Source organism: Zootermopsis nevadensis, unplaced genomic scaffold (assembly GCF_977971745.1).
Source record: "Zootermopsis nevadensis isolate Lab colony 2312 unplaced genomic scaffold, Znev_1.0 Znev_ptg000016l, whole genome shotgun sequence".
Taxonomy (NCBI): Eukaryota; Metazoa; Arthropoda; class Insecta; order Blattodea; family Termopsidae; genus Zootermopsis; species Zootermopsis nevadensis.
In genome coordinates this window covers 1,206,001-1,226,309 of record NW_028259148.1, presented here as the reverse complement: position 1 = coordinate 1,226,309, position 20,309 = coordinate 1,206,001, and the positions used below count along the sequence as shown (strand labels likewise).

Sequence of the window (20,309 nt, the reverse complement as noted above, 5' to 3'; positions counted from 1 at the left end):
GAAACTGATATACAGCTTATTGCAATCTACACTAGAGAATAAGATGGGGTCGCGACTACAAAATGTATTGAAAACAGATGACAGAATCGGCGAATGAACGCCACCGCCATAGGAATCATGTTTCATTTGTTGGGCTACTGCGTCTCTCAGCAAAGTCCATCGGAACCTTACAAAGTGAAACTGGCTGCCTATTATCACCGGACCTGATTGCTAAATCAACCGACGTATTTTTTACGTGAGACACGAGTCAGGTCAAAGTTCAGACAGCGTCTCCCATCGTCAGCAAGATTTCAACACAGCAACGTCAGAACTTTAATTCCAGCGTATTATTAAAGAGCGTAACCTTATCGGCTCTGCCTTGGGCGACGAATTGTCAGCGCACAGTTCCGCACTCTGGTGACCTGGCGGTGAACACCCGGGTAACAAGACCCCGATTTACGTCTAACTGATTCATAAGGAAAACGACTTCAGGTACAGCGGTGGCCTTAACACTCCACATTGGACGCTTCTTTCTTGCGAAGTTGCGAGGCTCTCTGATTAAAACTGGGCCTATAGCGCGACCTTTCTCCACCCCCAGATGGCACGGAGCCGCGGTGGGATGATGCTGACAGGGGAAAACCAAAGAACTCGTAAAGAAACCTGTCCCAGTGTCAATTCGTCCACAACAAATCCCACACAGCGACTTAAAAGATATCTGATAAACATCTGACTAAAAGTTGCATTTAAGAAATTATATTTAAGTTTATATAATTTTATACACCTGAAGATGGTTCTTTTAGAACTGAAACATGTCGTGTAAAAAGTGATGATCTAATGTAAATCGAACATTTCGATAGAGAACATCATTTAATACATTTTAAATATTTAAATGTTAATTATAGTAATATTTTAATATTTAATAGGAATTTTATTGTGATTTGACTGACAAGATTTAAACAAATATATATTTATCACAATATGACGCAACTTTATCATCTCATGACTTAAAAGAGTCTCACTGAGTTCAAATTAAATCGTAAGAAGTAAACTTATCAGTGCGATTAAATACGCGCCATGATATGAAGACGTATAGGGAGTGGATGAATAGCTCCACGGCACTGGAAGGAATTTCGACAAAGGCCCGCGTATCGCCCGCCGTCTACGTGCAGTGGGAACGTTACCTAACAGCTCCCTTCTACGTGGCCTCATGTTATGGGATGAAAGAATTGTTACCCCTGCTTTAAGTCTTACTACTGGTTTGACTTATTTCTGGCGAACGAAAAAGGGAATAAAAAGATTCAACATAAGAGAAAAAATGTCCATTCAATCTCATGAAAGGAAAGATTGGATTGGGTATTGGGATGAGCGGAAATTTCTGCGTGTAACTGTACGGACAGAAAATAAAAAATTCCATTTCTTCTGAAAGCAAAAACGTCACTTGCCATAAACACACTTAACTCTTTTTTTAATACCGAATGTACTTGCTTCTTTCTATTCCCAAACCAAGTACTTGTTCTTATTTCTGGCCTTATCAGTTCAGAGACAAATAATCTATGCAAATCATGGGATATTATGAGGCGGCTAAATACGTTCGGGAGTGAGGTCATCATAATTATAGGTTACGGGCATCATCGGATTTTATCTCCGATACTGAAAAAGCTATGAAGTGTCCTAGCACCGCCCACCGCCTCTTGATGGCGTTCAATACGATCTGAATTTAAAGTACGCTTCTTATGTTCTCAAGAAGACAAACGAAATCGGTTATGCGTCACGTTTGGAGGAATGCGGGATGGATAGACATAAGGCGAGTGGCGTGTATTCACACCAGATTTTCTTACGAAAACCGGCTGTCCTAAGAATATGACAAGCGGGTTTAATAAATCCTACCAGGAGAAAGTCACATCGGCGCCTTGAAATAGGAAAACAAAAAAAATAATTTCCTGTAATTTCAAAAAGCGTCTTCTATTTTTTAAAAGTGTTTCTATGCTAAGTGCGTCCAACACAAGAGATTGGACCCTTAAAAATATATGAATGAAACAGCGCATGTAAACAAACTTTAGCCTTTTCCAGGGAAAAGCGGTTATCGTCACTGCACATTCTGTTACTGACATTTCTCAAATCACTTCTTCCTCCTGTTTTATTCTTATTTCCCTCTTCTAAAACATTTCTAAGACGTCTTAGCAACTACATTAAATACGCTACTGGATTAACAGTTGAAAGCTGGATTTGAATTCAAATGGAATCATTAGTAATTAATTACAAATTCAACATTAAACGAACGTGTTGCCAGCATTACGTCTATAAATAAATAAAAAAAATAAACATACGTTTAGTGGTAAGTAGTCGGAGCTATTAGTTAAGATTTAAGAAGATTTCTAAAGAAAAAGACTTGATCAGTTCATTACTATTCCTGAACACACGCGTTAATAGCTCAATAATGCATGAAGCCTGCTTGATTCAAATGCCTGAACGTACAATCGACACATTGAAACTGGTTCGCACGCCCTCGCCGACTTACGTCAACTTCCTATTAAGTACAGGGTGGTCCATTTCTCCCATAACTGAGTTCATTAGCAGTTTTCTTATCCCAGATTAAATTGCACTTGGAAACCAAGCATGCAATCTGCACTTCTAAAGTACCGCGAGACATGTCACAGCGTATTCCAGTTCACAGTAAATGTGCATAAGTTAAAACCTCAATTCCATTTCATTCTTCATTTAGATTAAAATCCCGTAGTTTATGATCCACCATTTATAAAGCATGTAACTAATTATCAAGTCCATACTAGAAGAACCCCAAGGTTCAACGTCGCTAAAACTGTCGTCTGCACAGTTCTCATGGTAACTTATTTATCTGAAAGTTATTTTACTATCCTAGTTCCTTTTTTGTCTTTCAAGTGACCGACAATACAGGAAGCGATTCCAAAAGCAATTTTTACATATCACAAACAATACTGAATTACTGTACAGAATTAACCACTACAAACACAAAGAATACTGCGGTATTCACATCGCCCTTCGTTCTAAAATATTTTTAATTCAAGCTATAATCTACATTTCCTACAGTTCGACATTGGCTTTTCTACCCTTTGAAGCCGAAACTCGTCTAAATATTATTTAAGAATTCAGACCGTACCGCGAAGAAAACACCACACTTCACCATTACAAAGCTCAAGTGGTTAAAGCTGTTTAAGGAAATAATATCTGTTTATTCTGAGAAAAATATGAAAAACAAATATAGAAGAAGGGGTGTTGAAACAGAAGCCGGCTGTCTGGTGATGAAATTAGGTGTCGCCATCCAAAACAGAGCAAAATTAATCCAGTAAGCAGCGTTAACTTCTCAAGTCACTCTTGAACGAGGGAAAAATCAATATTCGAACATTTGCCGCTGAATGTTGGGAGGCAGAGTTTGGCCATAGTTTCGTCACATGTTCCGAGGGGTTTGACGAAACACTGAGCCATCAACTTGTGCCATAATTCATCCTCCAGGACCGGGGCTTCATTCCACGCGGCCATGTCAAGCGAAGGGTCCCCAAGCGCGTGACGTCACTTTCAACCTGTCGTCAGGATACGCCCAGAACTGCAGGGCACGTGGCTCTTCAATGTCGCAGCTTAAACCAGCACAAGTCGACTACATCGCTTAGGTCCATGACGATCTCCACTGCTCACAAGTCTCCCTGCTGCACACTCAAAATATATCAGTGAAGATGGAGACAGTGAGGAACCCCGAAACGTCCACAACAAATCCTACATGTACAAGATGTCATATTCCAAGAAACACGATCCATATCAACGATTAGAATTAAGTTATTTAAAACCCATATGAGTTCCTCGTGGTGTCCCTCACAGAATGCAATTACACGTGCGTGCCTGCATAACTAAAGCAGGGCGTGACTCGTGGTACATCGGACGGAACACAACGCAGAATTACGCGACCATAAAAGTGTTTCTTTATAGCCTACATGTCGATACTTCGCAATGAAGTGCAAACCAAGACGAGAACCATCGGTGTTCAAATTTGGCGGTAAGAAAAACAAAATTAGTGAACAGATAAATTGAGTGGTTTCACTGCATTAATAAATCGCATTCAAAGGGAATTAACAAAATACTTAATTCAAAAATATAAGTAAAAGAAACAGATTTAAACATCATCAAAGCAAAATAATTTTGGAGGGGACTTTAATGCGCGCACAGAACAGAAACCAGCACTGCCAGTTACATGAAGATATTTATTTGTTGATGAAATTCTATTATAACTGGAAGTCACGTGACATCAAAATCTTCACGCTTCTTTGTTCCATGTCCACACAGCAAAAAGAATTCTCGTGAAAGTGCATTTTAAGATATTTCCATTCTGAATAAATTTTCTGTAAATATTAATTAATACTGAGAGATGCCTGGCAGAATAGAGATTGTGATAATTACGGAGTACCATTAATGGGTTATGTAGACTTGCCTTGCCATTACAGGAGTAAAATAAGAGGAACACAGTTAACGACCGGGAAAATAATTAACAATGAATGCCTGAGATTCTGTAGGATCCAGTCTCAGGCCAGTAACAAAGAGTAACGAGCATTTCTCTGCGTCGTCATTAGCACCGTAACATTAACGGTGCCTCTCATCGCAGCGAAGAGCCAGCTGCCCGTTCCGACCGATCTCTCGCGTCGAGAACAAGATCAGTTCACAACACGTGGACGACAGAAGCACGTGATTCGAGCTTTTACAAACTAACATCAGACATACCTTCATTTCGGGCTCATGAACCAAAGTCTGTCTCAAGCACATCCCAGACTGACGAACATTTCACTTAACGGACCAATCAGGATCCAAAACAGCCTTGCGCAAATAGATTTTCCATTACAAAGACACTAAGACAACATCTCTTCAATTTTCACACAAAAATGCTTGGCTTACGCAGAATATTTGTGAATTAGCCAAAACTCCTGCCTCTAAACCTTGCCTCGCATTTAACACTAGGGGGCTCGGACTGAAATTTTCGTGGTATTTCTCAGTCCCTCCGTTATAATGCTAGGACAGCGCCACTACTTCTCGTACATTAAGCATTCTTCTCATTCAACACTCCACTAGACGCTACGTAACCTATGCAGATGAAAAAAGCTTCGTTAAATAGACAATTTATTATGAACGGTTCATCGTACTAATGTGTACGTAAAATATTAGTCAATAAATTTAACAACTTATTTTTAAACGTTTTATATTTTACTGATTAAAAGAAGAGAGAAGTATTTATAAAGGATGATGAACCGAAATGCTCCGGTCTCAGCATCAATAAAGGCAGACGACCGGGGTTTGGATTCCATACAGTACGCTGCTTCCCCAGCTCATTCACAACTGCGTGCCCCGCTGCCCGTCGATAGGGTTTCGGGGATTAGCAGGGAGAAGGGCGATATTTCCTTCAAAATTCCACAATTCCGTGTCGCGGAGTTAATTTTAACCACGATTAAAGAAATTCAGTCGTCGGTAATAGCTCACGCACGAAAAGATATTCTGTGCAATATATATTACCTCTATACAGTACAATAAAACGTAAAAATAAAATTTCAGAATAACCCCCCACCCCACCCCCAAAAAATGAAAAGTTCCTGTATTTATTGCAATTAAAAAAAGTGCTAAGTTAAATTGTGCCATATTTTATGTTCCCTCTTGTGCTGTGCAAATGCAGACGTCCAAAGCATGTCACGAAGTTGTCTTCTGAGTCCCTTTTTAAGTGTCGCTGTGAACCAGCCTTCGGGTAAGAAAATGCGGTAAGGAGAGCCTGCTGCGACCTCCCGTGGCGGTAACACGAACTACTCATCTTGCTCAACAACACGACTACAAGACGCACACAACTCTACACACGATCAACGCTAATTAAGTGACAAGCAAGTTCTTTGAGAAAAACCTGGTAGCGAACAAGGACGCGCTGAACAGAGTCGAAAATGTGCTCAAGACAGCGGTATTCGCTTGATATGCATGGAATAAATGACTGAAAATCCATACTTCGCATTCCTTCTCATGAGATGACTATCACAGAACGCAGGATTTATCATAAAATGAACCAACAGAGAAATAATCTCTAGGCTTGAAGTGATTAGATAACGTCAGGCGATCGGAACAGCTTCAGCGACTTGTCTTTCCAGGAACACTGTGCAGCCGATACCAATCTGTCTCTCAGGAAACGTGTCCATGAGCCGTGGTCGAGGCACGCTGAGGAATTCGGCTCTAAGTACAGAAGCGAAAGGTTTAACAAGATGTGAAAACTGATATGGTCACGTTCAAAACTATTCACCTTAAAATAAACAAAAATATTTCGCTCCATCGTCTCGTTTCAAATTTTAAATTTCTTCGTGACAACGGAGACGATAAGCACCTCTGCAACGTCGGCCAACATTTAACAGACGCAACGTCCCACACGACAGCCATTTGCAAAAATTGATGTCTGTGCAGTTAGAGTACGAGGAACGTACACGAAAGGGAAACCCCAGGATAAATGCTATGAAAGCGCGCGTCTCAGAACTCCATACGTGCCTTGAACGTCGGACAGGGAGGGGAGTTTCATCTCTTTCCCTGCTTTGGTCAAATCAAATTTGCTTCAGCGACGAAGATAAATAAAAAATATCCCACACGTCGCTTGTTGAATGGTAATGTTTGAGCTGCAGGTGACATCACACTCTAAGGTCGGCCCTTACCGCAACACAGCCAAAAACACAGTTCCCATTCCAGAATCCGATACAGCCTCCACAGTAATTACCCCTATCTTCCAACATGTTAAGTATTCATAACTTAACTTTCGAACGCCCTCAATGTCTTGGTCATTTCTTATCTGTAAAAAGAATCTCCCTCTCTCGCTTATCACTCCACAAAGCGATTTACATACCCATTATACATTAAACGGTCACTGAGAACGAACACGCATGGGAACAGAAAACAACATTAATGTAAGGAAACGCACTTCTGCAATCTGTAAGAAAATCTCACGAAGAGAATTAAGTCGAATTACTCTTTAAACAGGGGCCTCCAAACTAGTCGCAACGAAAAAGATCTCCAGTACACGATGCATATAAAAGATATCTTCTCCACAAAATCGTAATAATTTTCTTCGGTATACGAACTATGGACCTTCTGATAGGATGTCAGACTGTTCAAAGTTTAATTGATCTGTGTTGTTGTTGTTATCTCCTCGAACTGAATCTGTAACACATTTCGTTCCGTCTTCAGAGAAATCTACTCAAGAAGATTACGGTCATCATTACATTGCTGAATGACATACAAAGATCCCAAAATTAGAAATAAAACAGTGATTTTTAAAAAGCAGTTTCTCATTAATAATAAGAGTTTTTCATTAATTAAATTCAATATGTAAGTCTTCGTGTTAATACCTGATGTTTCCCATAGTAAGAAACGTTCGGCAAAAAAATAATTAAAGGACGATGATGGAGGCAGCAAGGACCTCCGAAACGTCGGTAAACTTCTACCAGACAACACGTCGCAACAACCCAGAGGACAGCCATCTTCACGGGTTTGTCTGTATCTATGAAACATACAGGACCAAATATAATTCTGCGTTTTGTCAATTTCATATAATTCCCACCATAAACAGCGATTAATTCCTTAAACAGCGTCAACCACTTGATCTTTGAAATGGTGAAGTATCGTGTTTTCTTCGCGGTACGGACCCAACTCTTAAATATTATTCAGCTACAAATGGTCAATGTTGTCGCCCACGGGCCAAGGTACACAAACTTCAGGTTGAAAAATCAGTCTGTAATTCTATCGATATTAAATTATAGTACAGAGCATCGTGTAATACGTTCTTCTCGGATTCAGTCTGAATGAATCCAAACCACACACAACCTCTGGTCATCGACACGACATGTTACTAATCACTTAGGACACGAAAGGTTAATTCTGAAACAGACTCGACATTCAGACAGTGCATAAGACAAGGGGCACCCTAATGGACACGGGGTTCAGAGAGATTCCTGTTTAGGCGTCCGAGTGGAACTGCCCAGAGATATATAAGCGGAAACATGCAGAGACATTAATCAATAGCGTGAGTTTTATCTGACAGATTTCCTGAAGTTATCTTCAACAGAGTGTGAAGAAACTAATTGTGACTAATCCCGGTTTCTCTTCACCGATGACTTGAATGATCTATTGGATTCTCAAATTAATAGTGATAAATCATGTGAGAAGTTCTGTGTGGCCAGAGATTTGTTACATTTCTGAGTTGCAACATCTGAGACCGACAAATCTGTCTCTGAGGTCAGTGGCTGTGGGCAGAATGACTGGGGTTTGATTCCAGGTGGGGGCATTAGGGCCACGGAGCAGAACCAGTTACTCGTTGAGAGTCAGACATTACAATTAGAAACGAGATTTAGCTGCGAAATTTGATGTCCTCTCGGCGGTGAAGATGTCGGCGGCATCCTTCTGGGCTGTAACACCACAAGTTCACGTAGGCAGACACCGACGTTTCGGTGGAAAATTCTTCCTTCATACCTCTTCTGTTTCGGAAAATTTTAAATTTGTAGATGAGAGTACAATTTTTTTTTCACTTTTCAATATGGTTTTGCAGCGTATATTAGAGCTTCTATTGATTTGTTGCATTATATTTTATGACTCTCGCCATTAGTAACTGTTATTAGAATTTCTACACCTAATCTTAATTTTATTTCATTGGCCAGAAGTAGGACAACCTGAAACATTTCGACGTCTGACTGCAATGGGATAAACGTTGCGAAATAATAACCCTTTCAACTTCTTCAACTCGAATCAAATGGCACGATATTATTTCGTAAGGCGCTTTTTTTAACTTCTACAAATTAAGCAACGCAACGAGAGTTGCTTAATATTTGTTATCGCGGCCAGAGTTCAATGGCCAATCACGTCCTTGACACGCCAATATCTAAAACCCCAGTACATATTCAACCTGAAGATGGCACCCGCAATGTTTGCCGAAACGTTATAAAACCAACATTCTACGCGGCTTAATGCCGAAAGCTGAAATCATACAAAATATTGCATTTTATTCTAAGATGTATAGAAACACAAAATTAAAGTACTTTACGTAAAGTAACATGTAAAACGGATTAAAATCAGAATTTTCCCAGTTTCTGGAGCAGTGGGGAGGGTTCAGATAGCGCCTTCGATGTATGCCTCAGAACCGATGCAGCCTTGCAGACATAGTGACATTTAACAAACATTCGACATACTAACAATGCCATTCTCCTGCTTTCACCTCCATACTGGTGATTCTAAGTCAACGACACGCCTACAATTATTCTGCAATACGCCGTGAATATCTCCCGATGCCCAAAGCCCTGTTCTGACTGATATTTCATCCCATCACTAGAAAACAATAAGGCGAAATTTACTACAAAATAAAATAATGAAATTCCCTTCTAAGAAATCAATGCCATGAAATTTGAAACTCGTTTCTCCATTCGTCGGTGTTAAGGGACGAAGAGAGATCAATAAATGTATCCACACACTTACTTGCCCCTCGACGCATCTACCAAGAAAACAGTTCACACATGGTTGCTGGACAGTTGCGTGCTACATGTGTCATTCTTGTTCTTAGCTACTACGCCATTCAGTAAGCATCGTAGAGGAAGGGAGAGTTATAAGACGAATACTTAACAAAGAGAAGGGCAGAGAAGCAGACAGAGACAACTGCAGAAGAATCCAGTCTGAGTAACTCATAAAACTGCCCGTAGCTTCGAAACTCGAAGTCCTGGTTTCGTTACCTTCTAATATCACCACGTCCTCATTTTAATATCACCTAATTTTATTTTCAGCCAAAGGGTGGTGATAATGATGATACTTCTCCACAGCTGAGTCCTTCCTCAGAACCAAACACTTGACAATCTGTCAAGAACTTACACGCGTTTCATAAAAACCGACGAAACACTACACCGCAATCAACAGCCTACCACTGGTCCATATCCTAAGCCAGATTAAATCAACACCCTCATCTAATTTCTTTGACATCCGTTTTAATATTATCGTCTAATGTAAAACTCGACCAAGACGGGCTGAGAGAGTCTGAGAACTGATTTCTGTAGATAATATTTGACTCCACGAGAAGGAAGAAGATGGAAATGTTATAAAACTGGAGAAAACTACATAATGAGGAGCTTCATGATTTATATTATCACCAAACATTATTAGAAGTCCTCTTATAAAACAATGCGCTGATCAAACTGCTGTGGCGGGACAGCGTGAAGGTGTTAGTTTCTAGTCCATTTCGACTGCATTATCGTTGCTGTGCGTTCAGAGAATGTCTTAAGTCGTATCATAAATCAAGTTATTGCAACACGTGTTTAGACTTCTTTTGTTCCTGTAATTACAAACACCGCAGTGCGCACAGGTTAACCCTACTCTTGGCCGCGGTCCCTATCGCAATTGTCAAATTCCTGTCAGCAAGCAGCTGACGTGCACCCCCCCTCCCCCCAACCCCAAAAGATTTCCCCATGATATCTAAATCAGCACCGGTGATATAAGCAACCGGTGATGTAATTGTCACCGACGGCTTTCCACGGAGGTGAATGTAAGAATAAACAAAAACCGGTCTCCAAATATGGAAACAAGAAAACCTGACCGGAGCAGGTTAAATAAATAGGTGAATTGCAGTTTCGCTTTAATTAAACACTGTATTGCTGGTAGGCTACAGCAGCGGGGAGCACTACAGGGTGATTCAAAAGTCCCTGTGCACACACACACACTAGATACCCCAAGTGACTTTTGTTGGATGACCTCAATTTTCAGCTCTGAAGATGGAGGCAACATGTTCCTCCAAAACATTTTTGTGTACTACACGTTACAGGGCGTTACAAATAACAAAACACTGTATTCGATCCGAATGAGGCCATTTCAGAGCTCTCTTATCGTCTAAGCAGAAACGGAGTGTTGATTGACAACCATCCTATAACTGGACCAACGTAGTATCGAGACATCGCAGTTAAGGTAACACACACTTTGAACAGATCGTGCGTCACGCTGTTCGGCGTCATTATCTGAACGTGTTCATGCTCAACAGACACGATCATCGGCTATCATTTGGCCGCAATGACCACAAGTGTTTCACTTTGTTCTACATAATGAAGCTGTTTTAGATTTTTACTGTAAATGCAGTTTATTCTCGTACGAGAGCGCATCATGAAGTTGGCCACGACTTCAGCGTCAACCAGTTTGATATCTGTCATGGTGAAGTACTGTGTTTTCTTCGCGGTACGGACTGAATTCTTAAATATCATTCAGACGAACTATGATTCTCACTGTAAACAGCGATTATTTCCTTAAACAGCGTTAACCAGTTGATCTTTCTAATGGTGAAGCGCTGTGTTTTCTTCGCGGTACGGACTGAATTCTTAAATATCATTCAGACGACGACTTTCGACTTCAAATGGTTAATTAAGGACGCCTGATTGAAAAATATTTGGAACCATGATACGTGCATGGGAAAACCAATTCCTAAGAAGGTGTATTAAATCTGAGGTAAAATATATATTTATAAGCCAATTCCGTTCTGAAAAGTTATCGTCTTTGCAAACTGTGTTTCTGGCCGGTCATTGTCTGTACAAGGCTTTGGAAAAACTGACTTAAACTAACGCCATCTTCCGTTCAAGTTATAAAAAAAACTCTTTGTAAGTAAGATTTCAGGCGAGTAGAAAAATGGCTGTCTTCTGTGATACTGCTGCTAGAAGTTCACCGACGTTTCAGAGGACCTTGCATCCTCCATCATAACCACGATCGATGTTCATACGCCTATTAAGTCAAAAAATACCTGTGATACGATACAATGTATCTAATTCCAGACAAGGTTCTGTTGTACCTGAGAAGGTAAGTGGCCGGCTTTTTACCGAAGGAGCTCGGGTTCACCCCCAGGCCAATGTGACACTGATACAAAAACTTCTTTTTCACTGTCAATATCATCCCACTGATGCGTTATCATCTGAGGTGTGAACGACCGGATTAACACCACAGAAACAGAGTCACCCCCAAAGAAACAATAATTCCGAATAAAGTCATCCCTTAGTCGAAACATCAATGCAGCTCAGAAAATGGAATTGTTTTCCCCACGGACTTGTGGCCACATATATTTTTATAATACTGTCTCACGCATGCGTGATAAACAAGTGCCTATCGCCTGAGGTCATATCTGCATAATTATAAACTAGCAGTTAATAAAAATATCCAGAAAAATAATCGGGCACGCTCAGAAAGCAGTTAGTGGCGGACGCTGATTACAGTGCAGACAAGTGACTGAACGCAGCACTAGACTGGGGGGTGGGTGGTAGGATGGGAGGAGGGGATGGCAGCCTCCACCTGTTGCATGTAACACCGCCCCTCACCCGAAATCACGGTCGCGAACCCAGGACTCACACTGATAACGCTTGCTTGCATAAGACAAGGCGGATTCTTTCCGTGCAATCAAACGTTTACACGGATTGCTAAGACACCTTATAATGTAAATGCCTAATAGATGGGGGATTATGTACACCACTGTGTTAATGATAGGAATTCTTTTGCGGTTTAATGCACTAAGCGATCATTTTTTTTTCGTATTCCTGGTGGTGACTGGAATGAAACATAACGCCCTTTTCGTTTCCGGGGTCCTGACTTAAATTAAGTAACAATAACTTAGTGTTTCTTTCTTGCTGAGCGCTAATTTTTAGATGTTAAGTGCCATGATATTGTTTACGCTGATTATAAAGTTCATTAAAGATTGAGTCAAGATTAATCCAACACGTAGATAAACCTTAAATAAATCAGCGATACAAGAAACAAGTGATTTTATTATCGGAATACAGCCTATTAAAATACGAACCAAGGACAGGATGTGAACTGCTAATTAAATTAGTGTCATTAAAATCGAAAGTTCTTTATACAACAGGTAAGTTGAGACTAATCTATCGCCCCTCGTGTTTAAATGCAATATCGCGAAGAAATGTCTCTAAATTAATTAATTAAATAAATGTATCAGCACGCATATAAATTAACTCGCATTCAACCCAATTATCTTTTTCATTATCATCAATGCACCACATACATCTGATTAATAATTACAAGTTACGCGCCCTTAATTGCAGTTTCCCAGTGCGAATAAAAGAAATTAGTTTCGTGATAACTAATATTCTTTTCATCATTAGGCCGATTATGTTTAACAGCAACTCATAAACAGAACATTAACCTCGAGCGTAATATGCACCTGACAAACTAGGCCCAACCGGTTATTAATTACGCAAGTGACCAGTACAAAGATAGAACAGAAAGTCATATTAAGGAGGGGGACATGTTTCAGGAACAATTTTTTTTCCGTAGTTGCACGTATTATGAGTTAGGCGTGTTTTCAGTCAGCTGTGTCTATACTCCTTCAACACATTACACGTTTAATCCGTGTTAAAAGCTGGCCAATGCTGGAAGAATTTGTAACAAAAAAAACAAAAAACATTTAAATGTATGACTCACGTCTGAATATTCTAAAAAAAGGTAACATAATTAGTATCGCCTCAGACAACTGTAACAGGGTATTCCAAAAACTTTCACATTCTTACCTTGAAACTGCTACAATTAACTAGTGACTAGTGTTAACTATATGTAACACCTGCTTCGACAATCAATATCTATGAATTTTCCTACTTATCGATTTCGTGTGATTCTCAGAATAAACCGTGATTATTTCCAGCATTAACTAATTCATATTTGTAATGGTGAAGCGTTTTCTTTGAGGTACGGACTGAATTCTTAAATAATATTTAGACAAGCATCGGCTTCAAAGGATTAATTAACCAGGATAAAAACAAGGTTATTACTTATTCACTCTGAGATTATAGGTTAAAGTAGGCCAGGCCTTTTTTTAAAAAAAAAAAAAACTTATCAATTCCCAAGTCATTAACAGTATGTAACTTATGCGATTAATGCAGCGTCATTAAATAAAGTATACACAGAGGGCAGGCTTGTTACCCAGAAAAATAACAGTATTTTGAGACTAGTAGTTTGTAACTTGCAAAAATATTGAACGGAAAAATAATACAAATCCCCTTTAAAATAAAACATACCAAGACCCAAAATAATTTTTATTAAGCCAAGTGTTCTGAAATAGTACAGGAGCTCAGAAGGCGTTTCATCTTTTAAGACACTTTTTGGTGGATTCTGCAACGTTCATTTAACTTCGTATTACCGAATATAAACCAGAAAATTGTCTGCTTTAATCTGGAATTATATCACAGAGATGAAAATTAAAGTAGATAAAGTAGATAAACACAATTCATGACTTCATTCAAAGCAACGTCTACACAAGGTATAAAAATGTGTTATTAAAGCATCATTTGCTCTTCAGATTTTAATTGGTGTGATAAAGAGTAAGACTAATTAAAAAATTTTAAAGGACAGCATTTAACGCTTCGAAACTACGACACCATTTTTTTTTTTAATTTTCGCGATTTTCCTGCTTTTATCTGCAAGTAATAAATCCGAAATCTCGTACCTGGAGCAATCATATAAACCACGCAACATCCCTTCTCTCTCGCATTAGCCCATCACTGTAAGTGAGAGCCCTACGGCGACGTCCCACTTAGAATTAACAAACGTAGCACGTTCCCGAGCAAGTGTAATACCGCTTCGAGATACGCAGCTGTTTTAAAATTAAATTACATATACAGAGGCAAAAAGTCACAACGTAAAACTGTTGCATGCTGCGGGATTTCTGAGTCTGCCGAAATTAAATAGAGGAAAAGCCTTTTGTTATGACGTATATAAAACTCAATAGCCGAGATTGAACCTCGAATGTCCTTAACTGCTCACCGTTTGGGGAACGTATGTCATTAGAATTCTCTGTTTCCCAAGCCGTACCAAAAACAGGACGGAGGCTGTAGATAATGAACGTTTGTATCTTCAAGATTATTCACCCGGAAAACAATGGCGAGAAAAAGAACACACAATGGCGAAATAATGATGAAATTATGAATATTCGATTATCAGTTTACGGAGGGAATAAGAAATGTGTTAGGTTAGGTTAGGTTAGGTTATGGATGAGGTTAGGTAGGGTTAGGTTAGGTTAGGTCAGTGGGATTCAACCTTTTTTGTTCGCGTACCCCCAGATATAATTTCTCTTCAACTTTGTACCCCCAAAGTTGTTGGTTATAATTCAAGTTATACATAGTATATAATCTACATCTAAAATAAATTAAATAAATTACATTACTGATTATTCAGTGTTTACCATAAAATAATATTTTTTTAAATTTCACGTGCCCCCTAAGATGTATTCGCGTACCCCAGGGGGTACGCGTACCCCAGGGGGTACGCGTACCCCAGGTTGAAAACCACTGGGTTAGGTAATATTGTCGGCGAAATAAAAAGTTTCGTCTAGCCACCGTTCATCAATCGCGCTTAATTTCCAATAGTTTCCAGTATGCAGCAACTTCCGTCAGAGATTTTTCGAACTCACGAAATTTTCGAGAGCTCTGACCTTGCTCAAATCTCTTAGAGAATAAGAACGTCAAATTTTATTCAAATCGGTGACCTAATTTGAGGCAATGGCCCGGCAGTTGCCTAGACGAGCTGAGGGGGAAAACCACGAAATCGCTGTTTCAGAACATCCCCAAAAGACGAAGCAGGTTTGCCACCCCTGAACCTCGAGGTCCACGAATCCAACGCACGTTCTCACAATCAAATTCCTTTAAGATTCATTTTAGTAAAAGTTTTCTTATCCACGCCTGGATCTCCCAAGGGAAAAGACAGACAAAGCTTCACACCCATACAAATTAACAGACAAAATTATTCCTGTCTTCTGGGTTGTAGCGCCGAGAATCCTTACGACAGACCTAATCGCTAAGACCTGATGACGACATTTTAATATTCACGTTTCTGTCAGTATAGTGACTAGCTACGGACTGGACGACCGGGGTTCGATCCCCGACGGGGGCAGAGGATTTTTCCTCTAGCCTCTGCGTCCAGACCGGCTCTGGGGCCCACCCAGCCTCCTCTACAATGGGTACCGGGGTCATTTCCCGGGGGTAAAGCCGGCCGGGTCGTGATGCTGACCACTCACCCCCATCTAGTGCCGAGGTCAAGCAAGAGAGGAGCTATACCTCCACTCCCTCCAAACGCCTACATGGCGTATAGCGGGACAAACTTTACTTACTTTACTTACGAGTGTTACTCTGTGTAAACATTTAATCAGCCCTAACGTGTTGGTGTAATACGTCAGATAACCTATTGAAACGAACGATAGCCTCAAATAGGCTAATACCACAGGCCGGACAGCATTGAAATGAGATGAAATGTGGTACTCACCTTGCGAAGAATGCAGCAGCGGCAGACGACTGGGCTGGAGTACCTGGAACTCCGCTGACTGAGTACGCATATTTGGACTCAGAGTAGTGACTGGTGCCAGGAGCTCCTGTTCCAACCGAGGGACCAAAAAGCTGGGTCGGTGACGAAGTTCCCGCCGAACGAGTATCTAAGCCGCCATAAAGGAAGTCAACAACTGAAGAACTTCCGCTGTAATGATTAATTCTTGGACACTGCTTCGAGAGGAGAGCGGGCGACTGGAGTCTTCCGTACCCACTCAGATCAGAACCGGAGTTCACTGTCCCATTCGCTACACACGACTTCTGAGACTGAAATGATTGTAACGTGACCGAATTTGAAGGTCCTTTTGACGATATCTTATTAGCAATTACATTTAAACCACCGTTAGAGATCATCGGTGTATCACCAACCAAATTTTTAGCTGTTAATCTTTGCTGTGAGTGAAATGCAGATGTGAGCATAGTTGAAGACTGTTTTCCGTTGTATACGACAGTCGTCTGGTGTGGAATCCGCGAAGTATCTGTCAGTTTGCCATTTGAGGCAACCACGTGAGTCTTTAAATGCTTATGGTTATGTCTGTCACTAGAATATTCCGCGCCTCCGTTCATGGCTGTGAGACAGGCGTTCTTTGAGACGCCTGTCACCGCTGTTTCGTGACTCTGGTGATGTTTTATCACTTCGCTGTTACCGTCTGTAGCACCTGCGATGGCAGTGTTTAGGTTACAGCAACCATTCCGTGTGGCTGACCGCGAACCACTGGTTTGCCCTGCGCCTGCTGTTGACTGGTGTGTTTCAGGAGCGAGACAGACATGCTGATGGCCGGTACCATTCGATGACGACAGTAGCGCTGTGGTACTAGTAGTGGAAGATCGATGCAACTCCTCATATTTCCCTCCCGCTTCTCCTTCTGTTTCGCCGTTGCCAAGGTAACGTATTGTAGTGTTCTTCTTGGTATTGTTGACTGACGCAGTAGTGGGTGAAGACGAGTCCGATGAATGCGGGGTATCGGTCGAATGCTGATTCGACGTTCTGTTTGCTTTTGGTGGGTGGTGATGTTTGTTGTACTTTTGCTGGTGATAATGGTGACTGTGTGATGTCCGTGGCTTGTAGACATAGTCAGGTGAAGTAATTGCCTCATGATCAAGCTGGAAAAATAAAAATTAATGTTAATTTTCGACGTAGCACTACTCCCATTACAATCATTCATCAAACGATGCAAGATTAAAAGTGTCACGGGTGTACCAACACATGTAATGTACAAAGATGAAACGAGGCAGATTTTCACGATAATTTTAAAATGTCCCCGTTTATTAATTTATAATATGTGACATGCAATGTGTATTTTTTTATAATTTTGTATTAATAATTTCTGTGTATAAAATATCTCGTAAAAGTTATATTGATTTATGTTATTTTGAGATTTTCGTCCGATTATGGGATGCCTTTCCCCAAAATCGTATCCCGTTCCGTCAGTAATTTTATCAGACCTAAATCACTACGGTACCTGACTTCAAATAATTTTAAGCGACTCCAAACGTTGAATAATATTGCCAGATAAGACACCGAGGCGAATAATAGACTGCCCTGAATTAAGAAATATATGAAAATATTTGTATAAAATTATACGTAAATTGGAGAATAAAATCAGAAACACGTGACTGGAAGCAGTGAAGAGGGGGAAGATGTATAATTATAAGAATAAAAGTTACATTAGACCCGTGGTCGCAAAACCCCGGCGTTAGGCGGTCAGAAAACATCAGATTAATTGAAATATTAAATCAAATGGACCAATAATTTCAGAGTCAATTCTGAATCAGAACAGACCGGACGGTCTGAGTTGTCACGTGAAATGGGAGGGCGGGTGGGGTGTGTGGGGGGGGGGGTAAATAAAGTCTCTGGATAAACCAACCAAAACTTCCACACGAGATTCCAAGAAACAACACAAAAGCGTAAATCTCTCAACTTGAATTAGACAGGAAATGACAAGCCACGCTCAGTACTTCAAGATTAGTTAATGGAAACTTAAACGCTTTCCGCAGAATCCAAGAAGGGGTGTCAATCCATTTCTTGGAATCTACTGAGACGTTTCAGTACAATTCGTAGTGACCGCGGGATTTTCCTTCTGAGTGGACTGATCCTCTAGTGATGGATGTCTGGACGCTAATGGTTCCCCGCTGAGCCCCGAGCTTATGGATGGGCTACAGAGACGCTGTGGATCATAAAGGAAATTGCTGCTGCAGCTCAATCCAATACCACGCGGGGCACATCCCTTCAATAAATGTCATGACCACGATAAACAACTGGGCACAGAGCGCTGCTTGATTGTCACATCACAAATGCGAACTGGTTGATGGGAAATGTTCTTTCATTGCAACCCATCGTTTCAACGATTTCGTAACAGTCCCCGTGTGAGTGTTGGTTTTTAAATGTCCTTCGGTACCTTGGTACCATCTCGTTCTCTGAAGATGTCAACAGAATTATACCTTTACCATTTACGAACGTCCACGGAGTCTTTCCAAAGGCAGAGAAAATATCCAGTAACTGCAGGTGGCAATAACAGAAAAGTCAAAGAGTTTTATTTACGGGGATATAAACTTCAGAGTTTCCTAACTAAAAAGCAAGAGAGTGCAATATATTCGTCCAATTTATTGAATGCGCCGCGGGGTTTTTTTTTCAAAAAAAAAAACTTCCCTGTATTTACAACGCCCTCTGAACGTCAGCGAGAGAAATTAAGAGGAGTCTGGAGAAAACCATATAATAAGTGGGATTCAAATAAATCTGTAGACTCTTCAGCCAATATTATTAGCGTGATCAGATTAAGGACAATGAGGTGTGATGTGTGAGACATGTATCACGCATTAGTGATAAAATCATAAGACAATTTAGTCAGAAACCTGAATGTAAGAAACGACAATCAATATTAGGCTACGATTCTAAATAAAATACGTCTTGACTATTCATAAACGCACGGTATCTACTCAATTACATTAATTTACCTAGTTACTTGGCGTAATTTAACTTAAAACAAACCGAAACAAATTCTTCTATCCATTTTTTAACGTGTATGAATTAGAAGACAGCACAATTAGGGACAGAGGAGTTTCATTAATGTCTCGCTAATGGCTTTTCCTGAACTAAATTAATTTTAATTAATGAGAGAACTTCGCCGCCACAAACAAGTGCAATACGATCTACGTGTTTTTAATCAGTCCCTCCTCACATAGTGACATCTGTTGGTAAAAAGACGAACTAAATCAAGGAACTGAATCTGTAACATGACGTGGGAGGTCTACCATGAAGCGAGGTTGGAGATACACCCATTCGTGGTTCTCCCAAGTAACCTCATATCCCTTTACAGTCATGAGGGTATTGGACCCATGAGTTTGAGTATAAAGACTCATACAATGCACGTACTTAAAAGGTGTTGGTCGGTACATTCGCTCGTTGACGGATTTTGGAGCTATTTATGATATTTTTAATGTTATTATATAATAGTTACCATGGTAATGCTGTTAAACAACTTTGGGTTTTATGGGATAAGATTTATGACTAGATATTCCTGTCATTCTCGAAATGAAATAAAACTTATTACTTTATTAAAAAAATAAATGAAACCCGTAAACCACACACAACTTTCTTAAGTGGAGTCACAAATCAAGGAAGAAATCAAGAGAGTGGAATGCATCGACATGACAAGTGACGGCTAACTAAATTGACTGAGTCACAAAGGTTCAGTTACTACCACGAGAGATGCGATGATTCTTCAAAATTCAGTTCGTACCTCAAACAAAACACGACACTGCTCTATGACAACGATAATATGGTCAATATCGATTAAATAAATAATAGTTGTTCATTGTCATAATCACACGAAACATAAAAATTGTGAAATTTCCGTTTATTCAAGTTGAGTTAATTTGAAAATACAAGTTAGTGTAAGACTGGTTAGCATTTAACAACTTGTTATTAATTAGTTGCGTAAAACGTGACGGTAGATTTAAATTTACTTTAAA

General features: G+C 40.1%; 1 protein-coding gene across 1 annotated transcript in view; it reads right to left on the bottom strand.

The window, feature by feature from the left end:
- Positions 1 to 20,309, bottom strand: part of LOC110834177 (uncharacterized) — a 327,297-nt gene that overhangs the window by 213,185 nt on the left and 93,803 nt on the right. The window contains exon 5 of the mRNA XM_087349345.1: positions 16,279 to 17,441. Coding sequence (XP_087205471.1) covers positions 16,279 to 17,441 — 1,163 coding nt within the window. The remainder of the gene's footprint in view (positions 1 to 16,278; positions 17,442 to 20,309) is intronic.